The 18726-nt window shown below is 36.7% G+C and overlaps 1 protein-coding gene across 4 annotated transcripts in view; it reads left to right on the top strand.

Moving 5' to 3' along the window:
• Nucleotides 1–15154, top strand: part of LOC135104487 (uncharacterized) — a 32524-nt gene extending 17370 nt beyond the window's left edge. For all 4 annotated transcript variants that reach the window (XM_064012021.1, XM_064012019.1, XM_064012020.1 and 1 more), the window contains 10 exons: nucleotides 1832–2048; nucleotides 3531–3703; nucleotides 7832–7936; nucleotides 10418–10510; nucleotides 11770–11921; nucleotides 12272–12362; nucleotides 12840–13004; nucleotides 13243–13344; nucleotides 13483–13585; nucleotides 13825–15154. In XM_064012021.1, coding sequence (XP_063868091.1) covers nucleotides 1832–2048; nucleotides 3531–3703; nucleotides 7832–7936; nucleotides 10418–10510; nucleotides 11770–11921; nucleotides 12272–12362; nucleotides 12840–13004; nucleotides 13243–13344; nucleotides 13483–13585; nucleotides 13825–14540 — 1917 coding nt within the window. In that variant the 3' untranslated portion in view covers nucleotides 14541–15154. The remainder of the gene's footprint in view (nucleotides 1–1831; nucleotides 2049–3530; nucleotides 3704–7831; nucleotides 7937–10417; nucleotides 10511–11769; nucleotides 11922–12271; nucleotides 12363–12839; nucleotides 13005–13242; nucleotides 13345–13482; nucleotides 13586–13824) is intronic.
• Nucleotides 15155–18726: the final 3572 nt, after the last annotated feature.

Consider the following 18726-nt stretch of genomic DNA (forward strand, 5'->3'; position numbering starts at 1 on the left):
CCAAAAATCACAATGATCCATGTTGAGGGGATGGGAGAGGCAAGCTAATCATAGGAGTGTTGTTTTTAGTGCCCCCTCCAAAAAAAAAAATAAAATCTTTATTCTCAGTGAAATATTACTGTTCAAGCCAATCTGTCATTTTGAGGAAAATTAATATCTGGTGAGCAATGAGTGTAGTTACTTTCTCAAAAGTGGACTGCAGGTGATTGACATTGCTGAAATGAAAAAAAATGTTCTTGCATACATATGGAAGTACTGTACACCTCCTTACCAGAGGAGGCCCATGCCTCACTCAATTCCTCTGGAAAGTAAGGTTTAATGCTTTTTAATTAACTTCATTAAGGATGACATACTTGAAAGTAAATGAGACTGTGATGGAACATTTGTACCAGATATTATATGTGCAAGTGAGACTTGGAAATGGAATGGTAAATAAAGGTCAAGAATCTGATTAGTTGAACTGAGTTTCTTGAAAAAAATGCCTGTGGTGTGAGAAGAAATGAGTGTAATGCCTTTGGCCAGTAAAGTAAAGATGAATTAATTAAATGTGGGGTGATTGAAAATGGTCAAATGCAGCACTTGAAGGTGGCTTGGTCACAGAAATAATGACAGAAAGTAAGATGACTAAGATTATATGAGTATACTAGATGTGACATTAAAGTGAAGACTCCTAGTGAAATGAGAGGGCAAGTGGATGAAATAATTCTGGCTGATATTTTGTTATTACCCTCATGGAAGGCTTCGATATAATTTCTTGCCTTTCTGCACCTTTCAAGAACTAAGAGAAAAGTAAAGGTGATATCAAGATTAAAATGATGAAAGTGATGCTTCTTTTTGCCTTCTTTCATGAAATGACGAAAATTTTTAGGATATAACTCAAGTCCACTTGCTTTCATCCTATTGTATTGGTTTTTACATTGTGTACTGAATACAGATATATCATATTTGATGATATCCGTACAAGATTCATGGGCACACTGGATGCACCTTAATTTCAGCAGGGCATATTTATGAAAAAAAAAAAAAAAAGATTGTATTCTACCATGAATTTTAAAGAAGGATAGCAGTATTTAACTATGGCAGAAAACATTATGAAGGCACCACAGGTAAAAGATAAGTTACATGCATAAGGTATAAAGCTAATAGTACATAAGTGTATCTTATATACCATCAGATATGGCATATTCAAAATTCCATATTAATATCTGGGCACGATAATGAAAAAAAATGTCATGATAACCAATAAATTGATAATGATAACCTTGTAACTGATAACTGGTGATAAATTTATCACCCAATAACTGATAAATCCAAATTCCAATACTAGTCAGCAATATTGCTATTTTAGATAAAAAAAAATATAAATACAAATCTTTATTTTACCTTAGAAAACTTACAAAAATCTTAGAAGAAACTTCAGATTCAATATTTATCCTATATCTTCACTAATGAAAAGTACTGTTTTAAGTAACATTTGATTTTGTAAGTTTAAAACTTCAACATGCTCATTTTCCATTAACTAAGATTATCAATTATCGCTAGTTTGGAACCAAAAATATCAGCGATACTGATGAATTGATAACACGGAAAAAATAATTATTGGATAACTGATATGCCAATATCATTATTGTGATGATTTATCATGATAATACCCACCTGTGTCCATATTGTATGGATACTGGTTTATATCAAACTGATGAATATTTGATGCTTTCTTACAGTTTGTTTACAACTTAAGAAGTAGGATTGTATTGATAATGGTCAGGGTGATAATGAGTATTGTTCATACATAATTGAATTGTATTTTGAGCAAGTTTACCTTTTCTTGCAGCTAGAGGAAAAACGAGCCCGAGAGGCAGCACGTGAGGCCCAGTACAGGACGGGGGGCTCTGGCTCCTCTAGTGCTTCCAACAACTCCCCACTCACTGCACCCTACACAAGAGCTGGTGCTTCACCAACCTCTCCAACCTCTCCAACTTCTCCAAGCCAACAGCATCCTCAGCTACAGCAGCAGCAGCAGCAGCCGCCCTCTTCCAGAAAAATCTCCAGTACGAAAGCATATGCCCAAGCAAATGTGGGAAAGATTCTGTGGTGTCATTCTGAGTGGAGGGGTCCTGTTGTGGTGGGAAATAGCTTAAAAGGCTGTGCATTCTTTCTTATTACCATCATTTATTTCCTTTACTTGTTGTGATCTCTGCATTTCTATTGGGGAATAACCTGCCTTTCAGGATAGGGAACATTTCTTTTGAATTGTTTAATATAATAACTGGCTCCTCATTACTTAAGTACATCTACAATAGTTATGTATTACAGTGGTACCTTGGTATATGTCCTTAATCTGTTCCAGACCTTTGGTCTTATACTAAACAGGACATATACCAAACAGATTTTCCCCCTAAGAAATAAAGGGAAAATGATTAATCTGTTCTCCATGAAAAAAAATCCTATTGTTATTGGCATATTATACAGTACATTGATGGGATTGTATAAAATAATTTGAACACTACTTAATACTAAAATACATACAATATTTGATGGCATATAAGGCACATGGACATATAAGATGCATCCCCTATTTCAGTAGGGTATATTCAGGAAAAAAATCTTTTATATATATTTAAGCATGTAATGTTCAAAGCAAGCTAGCAATACAGCTGAACAAAAAGCAAGCAATCACAGTAGTAAAAATATCCTACATGATCGCAGTCATAAAACAGAGGTAGAGGCCTAGTCATGGAGGCAAGGCAAAAAGTTGAGATGCTAACAGCATACTTGGCATGTCACTAAACAGGGCCACATTTTCATTTTCAACATTTCCTTACATAATATTACAGTTGAAAAATAAGATATAGCACCCTTGCCTGTAATACAGTGGTGTAAATCTTCGGGTGTGCAGATGAAGGAAATTTCAAAATTAAATCTATGGGAGACCTCACATTTGCATGTAAGATGCAGGGTGATTTTTTTAGCCATTTTTATGAAAAAAGGTGCATCTTATATGCCATCAAATATGGTAAATACAAAAGCAATTAGATGAAATAAATAAAAATTTAATCTCACTTTGTCTTGCCTTGCCTACTAGGATGGTGCTGAGAAGGGAGTAGATGTTATTGTTTGGAAGGAGATTCATTACCTTTCTTAGAATTCATGGTTATTGAATTTGATAAAAATTTTCATGAAAACACAAAATCACATGAAAATTTGTGGAGTTATAGCATGTGTTGTTCACTGAATGGTAGCAATGGTCATGGGCCGCCGTGATTGTCTTGAGAGAAGTAAACAAGGGTAGCGTGGAGTGTTGTGACTCATTTTGACCAATATGAGTTTTAGCATGGGAGTCGTATTCCAAACAAAGGTCATATACCAAGAAAATTTCTTGCATTCAAACAGGATGTATACCAAGTTGGACTTATTCCAAAGGTGACATATACTGAGGTACCACTGTATAACACTTCTACTAGAGCCACCTTCTATAAGTAATATGAGCATATATCCAGGTGTCATTCAACAGCACACTTTTTCCCTTACAGATGTGTCAGATGCAGAAAGTCCATACAGTAGTGTGCCAGTGATTCCCTACAAAGAGCTGGAAGAGGCCACAGCTCTCTGGAGCCCACACAACCTGCTGGGACGTGGGGGATTTGGTGCTGTTTATAGAGGCACATGGAAGAACACTGAAGTGGCCATCAAGAGGATTGAACCTGTAAGTTTTGATTCTTAGCATTGTTTCATCTTTTTGTTTTTGTGAGTCTTTTCACCACAATACTATTTTCTGAATGGTTCAATCTGTAGTGGCAGGACAGTAAAGACCTAAGTGATTCTTGCTTATAATTCATGTCATACAGATGCAGTCAGTTTCCAGCTAGATGACAAATCTTCCCACCTCTACCCTTATTTATAATTCTAGCTAAAGCAACATGTCATCTCCTATGTACTTTGGAAATAGATATTATTAGACATAAGCTCTTAACACATCAGTAAGGTCTCTGTGCATCCTCCTTCATGTCTCCACATTTCACATCCCTCCCCACACTTTCTATCCCTTCCTCAATATTGTCCCACCTCTCTCTCTCTCTCTCTCTCTCTCTCTCTCTCTCTCTCTCTCTCTCTCTCTCTCTCTCTCTCTCTCTCGAGAGAGAGAGAGAGAGAGAGAGAGAGAGAGAGAGAGAGAGAGAGAGAGAGAGAGACACAAGAGGACATGGGAGGAAATTGAAAAAGAGTGTTTGCAGAAGAGACATCAAGAAACATAGCTTCCCCCACAGAAGTATAACAGTGGGGAATGAACTTAAGGATGAGACTGTGTGTGCAAAATCTATTCATAAATTTAAAGAAAATCTAGATAATAGTCAATATGGAGATGGGACGGCATGTACCTAGTGTGGCTCTTGTCCTGTATTTCACAACTAGGTAAATACACACACACACACACACACACACACACACACACACACACACACACACACACACACACACACACACACACACACACACACACACACACACACACGCAAGAGAGCAGAATGATGTGTTTTTCAGCGCTCTGGCTGAGGATGTCATTTATCTAGAGGAAGTGGGTGAGCATGGAGGAGGAGTTGGATTAGTGCTGCCCCAGTCTTTAGGTGTGATATGAAACATAATATATATGTTAATTATTTTTTATTTATTTATTTATTTATTTTATTTTATTTATTTATTTATTTATTTATTTTTATTTATTTATTTATTTATTTATTTATATTTATTTATTTATTTGATTTTATTTTTTTTTGGGTCGATGTGGAGTGGTTGGAAAGATGGCAGATGACGAGACTGGAGCTCACCCAAAACTAAAACAAACATCTTGGATTGATAGCCTAAAGAGCAGAGTTAAGTGACACCAGGCCCATTAAAACATTTATTCACCCCCACAAATACTACGAGAGAAGAAACTATTTACTATGAAGGCTTCTCGAATGCAAGTGGAAAGATTGGTCTTATAGAAGAAGTGTTAAAAGGTTTGTCCAGCTGGGTTAACAAATTGGAAAAGAGATGTGACCATTTAGAATTGGAAAACAAGGCTTGTAAAGAGAAATGAGAATTTCTGGAAAATGAGAGAAAGAATGAGAATAGGAAGTTGAATTATAAATACGAGTAATTGAGCAAAAGTTTAGAAAGCTGCAAGATAAAGGTGGGGATTAATTAAGAAAAAGTTGATAGTTATGCTGTGTGGGGAAAGAAAAAGGTGAAGAAACTGGCAATTAAAAGGAGATAATGAACAGTTGAAAGATAAGGAAGAATTTGTAAAAAAGGCAGTAGTTAAAGTTAGTAAAGAAAAGGGACATTTGGTTAGGAACACTGTAGAGAAGAAAATGCATAATTGTGTTTGGGGTCAAGGAGGAAAATATAGTAGCTAAACATGAGATAGAGAAAAAAAGGAAGGAGCATTGCAGTGGATCTACTAAAAGTTGTGATTGAACATGAGATTGATTAGCAGGGGAAGATTGAGGAAGTAACCAGACTGGGGAAGTATGTTGGAGAAGAAGCTGACCAATGAGGATTAAATTTAAATTGCGAATGACAGCAGAAGAGGTATTAAATGGAGCGTGGAGATTAGGAAGAAAGGAGGACAGCAAAAACATCTGGATATGGAGGGACATGAATGAAGAGGAGAGAGCAAAAACAAGCAAATTGTGGAAGCAGGCCAAGAAAAAAATTAAGCCAGAACGGAGGGGGAAAAGACAAATTTCTACAGGAAAGTCAGGGACATGGCATTGATAAAGTGGATGATTAGAAAAAAAGAGAGTGGAGGGAAAAATTGAAAACTGATTATACTAATGTGAATGGGTTACTTTCAGCACAGGCGGATTTAAGTGACTACTTAAGAGAGTATGTTCTGAATGGGATGGGAATTACTGAAATGAAGCTAAGTGACAACATTGAAGTAAATAATTTGGGTGAAGGAAAGTATAATGTATGGGTGAAAAACAGAAGTGAAAAACAAGGAGGTGGAGTACTGATTTTGGTGAGAAAGAATTTATTGGCCCATGAGAATAAATGTGATTATGAACTGTCTGAAGTAATTAAAATTGAGATGGTGTGTAGAGAAGGTGGAAAAAGAGGTTCTACCGTGGTATATGTTCCTCCTAAAACAAATTAATGGGATGTTGTGAAATATAAGGTTAAATTAGAGGATACACAAAGATGTATAGAAGACATGATGGCAAGCAGAGATGATCTAATGATTATGGGAGATTTCAATTACAAGGAAATTCGATGATAACAGTAGTTGGTGGATAGGAATGGCAAGTCTTGGGGAGGAGAGTTGTTAAGGATGGTATTGGAGAATTCAATGACACAATGGGTGGAAGAGGATATGAAGTTCAGGGGAGAAGATGATCCCTCAAGGCTGGATTTAATTTTTACAAAGGAACCTGAAGTCGTTGAGGATATAGACTATAAATGTCCAATAGGTAAAAGTGATCATGTGGTGGTGGAGTGTACATTGAGAGTAGAAGGAAAGATACGAAAGAATGAGTACCACACAATAGGAAGATTCAACTATGGAAGAATGGTCTTTTGGAAAATTGAGGAATTACTTTGAGCATTGCTTGACATTGGATCAGTGACTTTCTGAGAGGAAAGGAAATGAGAGCAGTGGTCAAAGATGGGAAGTCATCATGGAGAGAGGTAATTAGAGATAATTACCAAAGGGGTTGGTTCTAGCACCAGTTATGTTTGCTATGTATGTGAATGATATGATGGAAGGGGTGAATAGCTACATGAATCTATTTGCTGATGATGCAAAGTTGATGAGAAAAGTGGAGAGGATAGAGGATTGTGAAGCTCTACTGGAAGATCTGAATGTGATTTGGGATTGGAGTGGCACTTTGAAAATGGAGTTTAACATAAAAAAAAATGTGAAGTGTTGAAGTCTGAGCATAGTTGTGTGAGGTCAGTCTTTAGTTATAGATTGGGTTATGAGGAAATAAAATTGAAGAGTAAAGAGAAAGACCTTGGAATTACTGTCACTGATAAGCTGTCCCCAGAGGTATATGTAAGAAGGAAGATGGGGGAAACATATAATCTGGTGAAAAACATAAGAGCAATGTTTAACTGTCTGGATGAAGACATGATTAGGAATTTAATTGTGACAATGATAACACCTCGTTTGGAATATGTGGCAGTGATATGATCTCCCAGCACTAAAAGGGACATTAAGAGATCAGAGAGAATACAACAAGCAGTGACAAAGTTTCCTCCAACCTTATCAGATTTATTGTATTAAGAGAGACTAAAGAAACTAAACTTGCCCACCTTGGAAGAGAGAAGAGAGAGAGGTAACCTGATTGCCTTATATTGGATTTTGTTGGGCTATGAAAAATTGTGATTTGGTGATGAGAGACTTTAGAAGCATAAGATGGCATGAGAAGAAGGTGAAGAAGGGTGTGTGCAGAAGGGATATTAAGAAGAACAGTTTCCTGCAAAGGACTGTAAGAATCTGGAATGAGCTGCAAAAAGAAGTAGTAAATGCAATAACTATACAAGATTTTAAGGAAAAACTGGATAAGAGTAGATATCGAGACAGGACAGCACAAGTTTAGAGTCCTCCACCCATAAACCACAACTAGGTAAACACACACACACACACACACACACCAGAATATTTAATCTTGGTTTTATCTGATGATCTTCTTTCTGTTAGCTGCCATGTGATTGCCCTGGTAAGTTGGCAGCTGTCTGTAACCTTGAGATACTCTGAAATATTACAGACATTATGTTTGAGGTAAGTCATTCAGGTCAGAGGGGCATGGTGCGAGAGTTTGGTAACCAAAATGTTTGGTGTCTTTCTCAGCATAGCAATGCTCATGCACATCTGGATAACACCCGTCTCCACATCACTCAAAGTCTTGATGAGCTGAAGCTGCTGCAGTCTTACCGCCATGATAACATCCTCCAGGTGAGCACAGTTTCTTACCTGAGAATACCATGTCTCATTTAGTTCAGGAATGTTTTTACATCACTATAAAGAAAAAGAGGGTATGTATATTGTCCACATTTTAACTGCACTTGTACTGTCAGCAGTTCTTAGTGTAAATACAAGGAAATTCACTTTTATGCTTTATTTTATTTAGTGTACTCTGCATCATAAAACAGGGGAATGTCTGTCAGCAGTGATTGAGCTGGTAATTTAGAAGAGCAGTTATTATATAATGAAACAAAGCATATAATGTTGCAGAAGAAAAACATGCATATTGTAAGCCTGTGTGGTTAAGATTTTAGTCATCACACTCAGATTTTGGTTATATCAATATATGATGCACAATGGCATATGGTTTCATAACAAAATGTAACTGAAATTCAGAAGTTTTGCTCTCTTTTCATCTATCTATCTATTTGTGTATCTGTTTAATGTCTTGGCCTTTAGGAATGTCCCTTACGTGGTTTGCCATGGCCCCCTGATCCACACGTTCCCTTCTTACTTATTTACTGAAGTGTGTGGCCTTTGTTAACTCTTCTTTCACACATGTGAAAGAAAGTTGCCTTCCTCTCATAATTAGCATCTTCAACTTTGCTCCCTCACTCTTCTATTTGCAGGCTCTTAGCTCTTTGTCTTTGTGCTGTGTGATGCTTACAAAAAAAAAAAAAAAGTAGACGAGAGAACATTTTGTGGGCAGTAACATTGCTCAAAATGATTTTATTGAAAAAATTACTGTCCAGTGACTAATCACTTTTCTAGGTTTTTTCAAGGATGAGTGTGGAAGATTTCCATTACCTTCTCAGCAAAGTGAGTCCCAGGATTAGGAAAAGTGACACGAATAACCGGGATTTCTTTTGGGTTAGGCTTTTGTGCTCACAGCAAAGAGCAGTACACAAATTCTTGATCTTTACCATTGCCATGTCAGTTAAATTTCTTGGCCAATCCCTGCAGTGCATGTAATTTAGCATGGTTATTCTTGTCATCCGTCAAGCATATATTTCATAGAACTGCAAGTTTCCTATATTCTTCTGTGCCTTCTATGCTTTTTCCTTGAGACCAATTCATCTTGTTGCCTCTCAACATGAAATCCTTCCCATGACTGGTGGAAAGGCAACTAGGCACTTGGCAACTAGGCACTAGTGCACTAGGCAACAGGCTAAATCTTGTTGCATGTATCAAGTTATATGGCAACATGTTACCACCTGTTGCATGTAACACAGTCACATTCTACATGTTGCCTTCTGTTGAACTGCTTGAAACACACTTGATTATGTGCGGCAATGTAGCATGCCACATGTTGCCAAAATGATGCCTTGGTGGAATTGCCCCTTTAAACATCTTACACCTTCCTACAGCTGGCACACTCACCATGTAAGGTATCATGATTTCACACAACTCAGCTTCCCTCCTCTCAAATGTTATCACCTTGCTTTTCCCAAAATTTGCCTTCAGTTTCCACCTCACACTTTTCATGTGTCTCCATCAATCAGGATATTTTAACAGGGACAGTTTTAGATACAAGTTATATAAATGACTGCTTCAAACTCTTTCTGTGTATAAGAGCTACCAGATACATAGACATTATTGATTGTGATGACATTACACATTTACTAGGAAAATTTCTAAAATATATGAAAGCAATAGATTTTTTCTGTTTTCAACTTATTTGTTATTATTATTTTTTTTATATATATATATATTTGAAAAAAAGTTTATTCATTCCTAGATACATAAAAATAACATTAGAAATTCAATAAAATACCAAAAAATATTCTTCAGTATGATAGCAGTCATACCCTTGGGCTCATGCTGCTCAACTAAATGATGGCAACACTAATGTCATACTTCTCAATTACATATCTCCTTCATGACATTTGTAATGGATGGCTTGTTCTTTATCTCAGTCCTCTTCTTGTGATCTGTAGCTAGGGTAGGATGGGGTAGAGTATACAATAAACACTACAAAAACATTGAAACTTGAGAGGAATATAGAACAGTATACTTATGATGTGCCAGCTGTATATTGTGATAGACTGTAGTTAGTAGTGCTAGTGTGTATAGGAGGATAGCCTGGAGGGGGATGTGTGGGTGGCATGGACTCTTGCAGGGCCTAGAGGGGGTGGATGGGTGGCACAGATGCACGTGAGAGCAGGAGGGGAGATTTGTTTTGTGGCCAGTGATTTTCTTAATAATCAAGTAATATCACTGCCTTTACAACTTGACTTGTCCATTGAAAAAGGTTGGTGTCTTTACATAAGGAAAACCCCAGAATATAATCCTGTTTAGGATCAGGGTTGGTTCAGTATGGCATACAAAAAAAGTCTTTATTTATTTCTGTGTATACAATTGTATTTAGAGGTTATGGCTTTACTACACTCCAAGGAGGTAAACAGTTGAAGGTATTAACTTTTTTTTTTTTCTCCATAAATGTTGTAACTGTGGCTCATCTGATGTGGGCAGGTATATGGCTACTCCACTGACCATGAGTCATACCCATGCCTTGTGTACCAGTTCATGCCACACGGCTCCTTGGAAGACAGGCTTCAGTGCCGGGTGAGATGAACACGTATTTGTTGTTATGTTTTTCTTCGTTTTCAGATACTGTGAAATGAATATGCACTTGCACTGAATATTACATTATATAACACCTGGATTTATGTAATGATTTCCCTGGTAAAAGTAGGAAAAAATTACATAATCCAAAAGAAAACCAGGAAGTAATGAATAAGATAAAAGAATAATATTGGACATTATGTAAATCACCTTTGATCATAATCACATATTGCATCACTTCACTAAGTTTTCATTACTTAAGTATGTATATATTTTGGAAACTTTCTCAATATTTATTACAGTAAAACTTCATCAATGTGTGCTGATGAGGTTCCAGACCTCTATGAGTTAGCATTTTTATGTATTATAGAGTGCATAAAAAATCAAATTTAGTAAAAGCTAGAACCTATTCATGTTTTCCTACTATAAGTTAGTATTTATGCTTTAAAGAGGCTTTTGATATGATTTATGTGTGGGAATCTAGGTCATTTTCCTTAATATCTTATGAATGTAAGACTACAGCATATACTGTACATATACTGAATTAGAGAGTTCATGATGCATTAATATAAAGTGTCCATTGTTGTATTCCCTATAGGCCTAAACACTAGTGATACTACAAAACTTATGTAATTTTTAGCAAGTCAGATGAATATTAATTTTTTTGAGAAAAATATTACAGATGACATGTGTGAAATATACACTTACAAAGTTAAACTTCATAAGGTCATTTATGTAAGTATTTTATATTAGGAAAATAATTTGAATCTTAGACAAAAATGATATAATGTAAGAGTTGCCCTGATAGTTGGAATCCAAATGCTACATTGCCCTTAATATAAATTAACATAAGGTGATTGCTGAAGGTAGGTGTCAGGGAGAAGTATTGCCCCTTGGCAACTCATTACTATCAACAGGAGGTTAACTTGCAGGTATCTGGCTTGATAGCAACTAAACTCAACACTCAGTCCACAGCTCCTTAATGCATATATGTTTTTACAAAGCACACACATTTCTTTCATATCCTTGCAGATGTGTACAAAATAATATCCTTTCTATAAGTTATTTATTCCATGTGAATATCTGTGAGTTGTTCTGAACTGAAAATTATTCTAGAATGAGTTAGTGAGGTTTTACTGTCTTTCCTCATTTTCATTTATATAACAGATTTTATAAGAAATTTGTAATATGACATTAAAGTCTCTGAAATTATTACTGCACTGTTAGTGTAATACAAGCTAAAGCTATGAAATTTACAGAGAATAGAAGCTTTTGGTGAGAGTTCTACCCAGCGAGGCCCTGATGTGCTGGGGTGGAAGCAGCGTTTCAGAGTGGCATTGGGCACTGCTGGGGCCCTTCAGTTTCTCCACACAGTTAAGGAGAAACCTCTGATTCATGGTGATGTCAAGAGGCAAGCCACAACCCATTATATAGTTCCTTGATATTAACACAGGCCTTAGTGTACTATCCTAAGTCTGTCTCCTATTGTGAGTATGAAAAATGATTGACAAAAAACCATAGGACAAGGCTGATTACATGCTAAAAAGCAAATCTTGCATATAAGGGAAATTTTATCAATTCTAGTTAATATTGAGGTGGTGCCAAGTAGCTTATTAGACAGTATTCTTTGTTCATCACTCAGAACAATCAAAATAGAGAGAGAGACCCAAAATGGTTATAAGGTCAAGTTCACTACTATTGATTTTTTTTTTTCTTCAATGTCATTACTTGACTTTATTTATTAATTTATTTGACTTCCAGTGCAAACATTTTGCTAGACCAGAATTATGAGCCAAAGCTAGGAGACTTTGGATTAGCAAGAGAAGGCAAGAGTCGGTCAACCAGCCTTCAGGTTTGTTTTTCCTCCTCTGATGTTAGTCTGTCACATTCAGGAAATCTGACTGTAAAGCTTTATAGTGTTCTACACTTCCATCTGCTACTGAATGCCTCTTTACACTTCTAAAATATTACAGCATACTATTGAGCTTACTATTTATATATCTTAAATTTTGCTTGCCAAAGTACATTCCTCATGTATCCTCAGCTTGATCCCAGTTTCTTTTATACCACACTTTCAAACTATTTATTTGCCATCTTGGTTGCATTGTTTGTGCTTCATGATGCATTTTGTCAGCAAGGATTCATAGGTTGATCTGATAAAGTTATTTGGATTGTCTCGTTTATGTGAAGTGTTTGATCTTTATTTTTATGTGAAAAGCGCAATGATGACAGTGGGCTCCTGAATTTAAAGTTGAGTGTTTATTATAGTAGACATTAATTTATGCCATTCTTACATATGACATGGGTATCCCTCCTCCGTTTGGTGTAGGTGTCTCGAGTCCATGGCACCAAACCTTACCTGCCAGTGGACTACCTCCGTAGCAAGAAGCTCTCTGTGAAGGTGGACACGTACAGTTTTGGCATTGTGCTGTATGAGCTGTGCACTGGACTGAGAGGATATGATGACAAGAGAAAAGAAGGGCAAAAGTTCCTAGTGAGTTTATTAGGCATGATGACAGCTACTTTTTGATCATTCATGTTCTAGACATTTGCAATATGCTTGGTTTGGATTACAGAGTTCAACAGAAGCTCAATGATATATTGAGATAAGTATTAACAATTATTGGACCAAAGTAGTACATATTCCTACATTATTATTTTCTTGAAACATTTCATGAAACTATTGCTGTGATAAAAGAATGGTGATGTAGTACAATGTATTCATTATGTAGTGGGAGCTGGTGGAGGAGAGTGACCAGGAAGCAATGCGGGACAAGAAACCTGTTGGAACTCAGGAGCCAGAAGTGTTTCCCTTTCTTTTGCAGCTAGGCAAGGTAGGTTGCTGCCCATGTGTTGTCAGGAGGTGTAATTTAGCATTACATTTATTGGTATATAATTGTATGTTAATGTGTGTCTTATTAAATTTTTTAGAATGTAATGCTACAGTCATAATCAAATTGTTTTGTGAACAGAAATGTGCACAGCAGCGGGCATCCCAGCGTCCAGACATGACTGATGTATTCAAAGAACTTGAGAGCTTCAGAATGGTGATGGAGGAGCGAGCCCGAGCTAGAAGTAAGGAAAAATTTTAGGCTATTAAAAGCTGCTTGTCAACCTAGCTATTCATTTTAGCAAAATTTGTAAAGTAATTAATGTAATGTCTTAATGGTTACAAATGTTTCTTTTTATTCATATCATAGTCCTATAATTTATTTGCCTTTGGTGGATATTTTTCTGGTGTATTTTGCATTTACATCAGAATAAATTTTATATCTTTGAGAAATCTGACATTACAAACTGCTTGCTTTCTTCAGGAATCTCCATGGGTGAAAGCAGCTCAGGATGCTCAACACCCCACCTCCTGCAAGTGCGATATGACACTGCTGGCTCTCTCCATTCCCCATCCACAAACCCCTCGTTTCACTACTACTTCCACCACCCATCCTCACCTTCTGCTGTCTCCACTTTACCTCCTCCTCCATCCCCTGGCATTCCACGCTCACCAGTTCCCCCCGGCTCCCCTCACTATTACCCACATCCTCCCTTAGTACATCCCAACTATCCTGGCATGGTAATGAATGGCCAAGTTGCTTACCACCCACGGGCATTCCCTCCTGGCAGCCAGCCTGTATGGGTGCAAGGCCCTGCAGACATGATATGTGGTGTGGCCCCTGGTGTCCAGAAATATTATGTTCCTCACAACTTATCTCCTGGAACAGGGGTTCCCCTTGAGCAACAGGATCCTCCTAGCTATAGTGAAACCATGTCCCAACCACCACCTCAAGGAGCTGCTGCCTTGCCCATTATCCCCCAGCTGTCAAGCCTCAACATGAACTCCAACTCTGAGTCTGAGTACAGTGATATGAGCAATTCCAAATCCAGTGTTGAAGGACATACAACACAGTCTGTCATGCCAGCAGCTCTGCCCCAATATGACCAGACACCTGCACCTGCTGCAGAAGGTGGTGCAGATGGACTCTACCTGCCTCTCCTCACTATGCTCAATAATACAAGCAGTAATTGTAGTTGATGTTTCATCCAACAACCCTACTGCTCCCAAGAAGGCACTTGACTTTGCCTTTCCTAGGAATGTCATAACTTAACACCTATTGGAGTCCAATAATGTGGAGTCTGGGCTGGTGCAAAGTAGGCTTTACTTGAGTCACTGCATGGAAAGTGAGAGAGATAATAGGAATTAATGGTAAAAGACAATTTATAAGTATCTATATAGAGATAAATTTATTGAGTGTGGTAGATGAGTGATAAGGATCCACAGTCAACTACATACTCTATTTCAGCCAAACTTAAGCAAAGGAAAATATAAAAATGATTTTACCTAACTTTAACAAAGGAAAATATGATCATGACCTTTGGAAATTTATTTGATAGTGAAAATATGTGCCAAGGCTAGTCAGTAAGTGTTTGTGTATTGTAATGCTTAAGATTTCTTTAAACTTAGAGGCCACAGATCTGTCATAAGTAAGAGTTGTGATAGATGATGTTCAGTCTATCTTATCATTTATCATGGTTTAGGTTTTTACTGCTCATGAGTGGATACCAAGGCAAATGAGAGAGAGAGAGAGAGAGAGAGAGAGAGAGAGAGAGAGAGAGAGAGAGAGAGAGAGAGAGAGAGAGAGAGAGAGAGAGAGAGAGAATAACAAACTCTGAAAAACTGGTGTGCTGAAATCAAGATTGGATTGATTGATGTGAGCTCTGACAGGAAATTCAAGACATAGACAGTATCAAGGAGACTTTAAATAATCACTGGTGGTCCAAGCAGTTTGTCATCCTTTGACATTGCTGCTTTTCTTGTCATTTAGAGCAAATTGATAAATTGGCTGCAAATTCATGAAACATCCTATCTGCTTATATATATTATTAAAAGGCAGACAGGAATATGCAAGATCCCTGAGTCTGTTATATTGGAATGGTTAAAAAAAAAAAAAAGTATGCAAAGGAGAGGATACCAGCTCTTACTGAGATATGGAATTGAAGTATTTTATTCATATTTCATGTCTTAGTCATATATCTTGGAAAAAAAGTAGCAGTAAGATTTGTGTATATAATGTTGTTATATATAAGTTATTTTTAATGTTCACTTTTATGAGTATTTACAACAAATATCTGTGATTTATTATTGAATGGGTAAAAAAAACATCACAAATTAAGGTACTTATAATATAATTGAATTTTTATCATCTATGCTTGCTTTAGTCATGGTCATCATATCTTTTCCTGGCTGCTCCTTTGGATGTGGTCTGCTTTCACATTACTTGACTAATTAATTAGATGTACAGTGATGACAGTCATTCCACAAACTTTTTCCTTTCCTTTGTTAGTGTAATTGGTTCGTACAAAATGTATATATTTTACTTTTTTTTTTTTTTTTTTTACCTGCTGAAAATGCATCTGGATAAGAGTATATTTTTATGAAATTTATTTTAATTCTGAATAAATATTTGCAAATATAGTTGTGAATTCCTATCTCAGCAAGATTGTCAGTTTGAACTTGTCTCTTTTCACACTAACCTTTGCTTAAAAGAGAACAGACATGAGTTTTTACCTCACAAACTTGTAGAAATGGAATGCAAGCAGTTGTGCCCTCCTGTATATATGTGGTCTCACACAAATGAAAACAACAATTGTGTGTGTGTTTTATTTATTTATTCATTTTATTTACTCATTTATTCCAGTCCTGAAATTGGAATAAATAAATAAATAAAAAATTATCAAATAAATAGCTAACACAAACACACTTTTTAGCTTTTCATTTATGTAAGACCACACATACTTGTAGGAGGGCAGGACTGCTTGCCTTCCACTCATGACAGAAGTAGGTGTTGGGTAGGGAACAGTCTCATTATGAAAGAGCAAGGGTATACCAATGTATGCTATCAGGCCTTGCTGGAGATGTAAGTTGCCACCTGTGCTGGGCCTAGGCTCCTGGTTTATAGTATGGTGGGCCACAAGACTTCCTTTCCACCTGGCCCAACAGGAGTACGACTGTGCAAGATGTCCTTACCTAATTGAGTCAAGCTCATAATGTCCTGTCTTTTAAGTTAATTTGTCTTAATTATCTTTAAAGCTATGAATGCTCCTTGCACACACAACTTTGTCAGTCAATCCATTCCATTGTCTGATTTTTCTGTCAGGAAAACTACATTTTGTCATCTTTCTTCATTCTTTTTTTGTACAATTTCTTACCGTGTCATTCTAGTGTTGATTGTTGTGACACCACAAAATCCTTGATATCAATCTTTTCTTTTCTATGTCATGATTGTCACTGTGTTCTCTTCTCTCTAGTGTTGGGAACTTCAGTTTGTCAAGCCTTTCTTTATAGCTCTTTCAAAGTCTGGTGCCTATTTTGTAGCTACTCTGTACTTTATCTTTTCATTTTTTTTTTTATGTGGATTCCAAACTACTTCTGCATATTCCAGTGTTGGTCTTATAAATGTTATGATTTTTTCAGTCATTTCCTATCCTATCTGTGTTATAAGATGTTATCCTTGTATTTGCCAGCAAGTGATTCATGTTCCTTGCTTGCTTTGTCATTTATATGGTCTTCTGGTGATAGCTTGCTATTTGTTGTCATACCTGTCTTTTTCCCTTTCAGATGCTTGAATTTTTTTGTTATATAATTCATATCTCCAATGAGGTCTCTCTGAACTGCCAAATTTTATCACGTACATTCATATAATCATGTGAGGTCTTTCTGTAACTTCTTGCAAAGGCTCTCATCATTTATTTTCCTTTGCAACTTTGCATCATCAGCAAGCATGATCATGTAAGTGTGTTCCAAAGCTAGCATCTATATAATTGACATATATATCAAAAACACTGGTACTTGTGGAATTCTGCTCATTACTTTTCTACAGGTTGAGTATTTTCCTATTAGTATTGTCCTTATTTCTCTTCCATCCAGAATTTACTTCCAAGAGCTCTTCTAATTTGCTTACTTTCATCTCTAGTTTAGAGGAGCAGAATTCATCTGTAAAGTAAATATATGCAGTCTTTCTTTGGCACCGCCTGGGTTAACACTATTTGACAGGCTGAGCCAGTGACATTTACACCTGTTTTTTATGTTGTATATCTCCTTTAAAACATATCTAAAACACTTGAGATATTGGGCCTGCCTGAAGAGACAGACAGACACACATCTGCTCTCTGCCCAGATGTGTGTGTGTGGTGCTTTGTCTGGGCCACTCTATGTGAGGTCACTGGTTTGGTATGCTGATAAAGTTACCTTTGGGTAGGACTAAGATCACTCACACACACCTTGGCTTATATTCCATGTCTGTTTGTTGCTGGAGAATAGGAATTGCACATTAAGAGGCTTCCCCCATCTGCCTCAATGCTCTCAAAACTCACACCTAAGTTTTCTTGATTGTGAGCCAAGCATGCTAACAACAACACTGTGTGTGTATGTGTGTGTGTGTGTGTGTGTACATTGAGTGAAAGGCTAACAATTATGTGTATCTGTATGTGTGTGTATGAGCTGATTGGGGGGAGAGAGAGAGAGAGAGAGAGAGAGAGAGAGAGAGAAACTTGCGTCAGATGGACAGAAATATGAAAATGGCGTTGAGATCAGACTAAGTGATAAGACTTGAGATACCTAGGATGGTATGAACCTAATAAATAATGTGATTAATAAAAGTATATATGAGAGAATCTGTCATGCCTAGTAAAAGTAAAACATGATCTGCAGTGGGGTAAGTGTGAACTGTAGTATCAAAAGGAAGCTGAAGTAATCCTTTTGGCTCTGCTCTTTAGGAAAATGCACTTTCATTGAAGCTTTTTTTTTCTGCCTTTTCCCCCTCTTACACAAAGAAAAAAAAAAGTTGAAAGAATTGGTAAGTGACAGAAAAGCAATATGGCAGATAGTGTAGGTAGTATATGTGTAAGAGGACAATGCTGAAGTGATATGAAGAGAGGGAAGCTGTAAGAACAAAAAATCTGAAATTAGCAAGGATGAAATGTAAATAAAAATTATCTTCACCTTAAGCTATGACAATACTTTGGGGCAGTCTCTACAAATATGAATCAAAGTAAATACTACAATAGGCCAACTCCACATCAAATGATTCTAAGTTTGTTTCTCCTTCACTGCCACCCTCTTTACTGAATTAAGCCTGATACTGAAATTTTTTGTAATGTTTCTATTGTTTTCTTTGCTTTTGATGGAGTCCCTTCTATTGTTCTTGATAACTGTGCTTTCA

Source organism: Scylla paramamosain, chromosome 10 (assembly GCF_035594125.1).
Source record: "Scylla paramamosain isolate STU-SP2022 chromosome 10, ASM3559412v1, whole genome shotgun sequence".
NCBI lineage: Eukaryota > Metazoa > Arthropoda > Malacostraca > Decapoda > Portunidae > Scylla > Scylla paramamosain.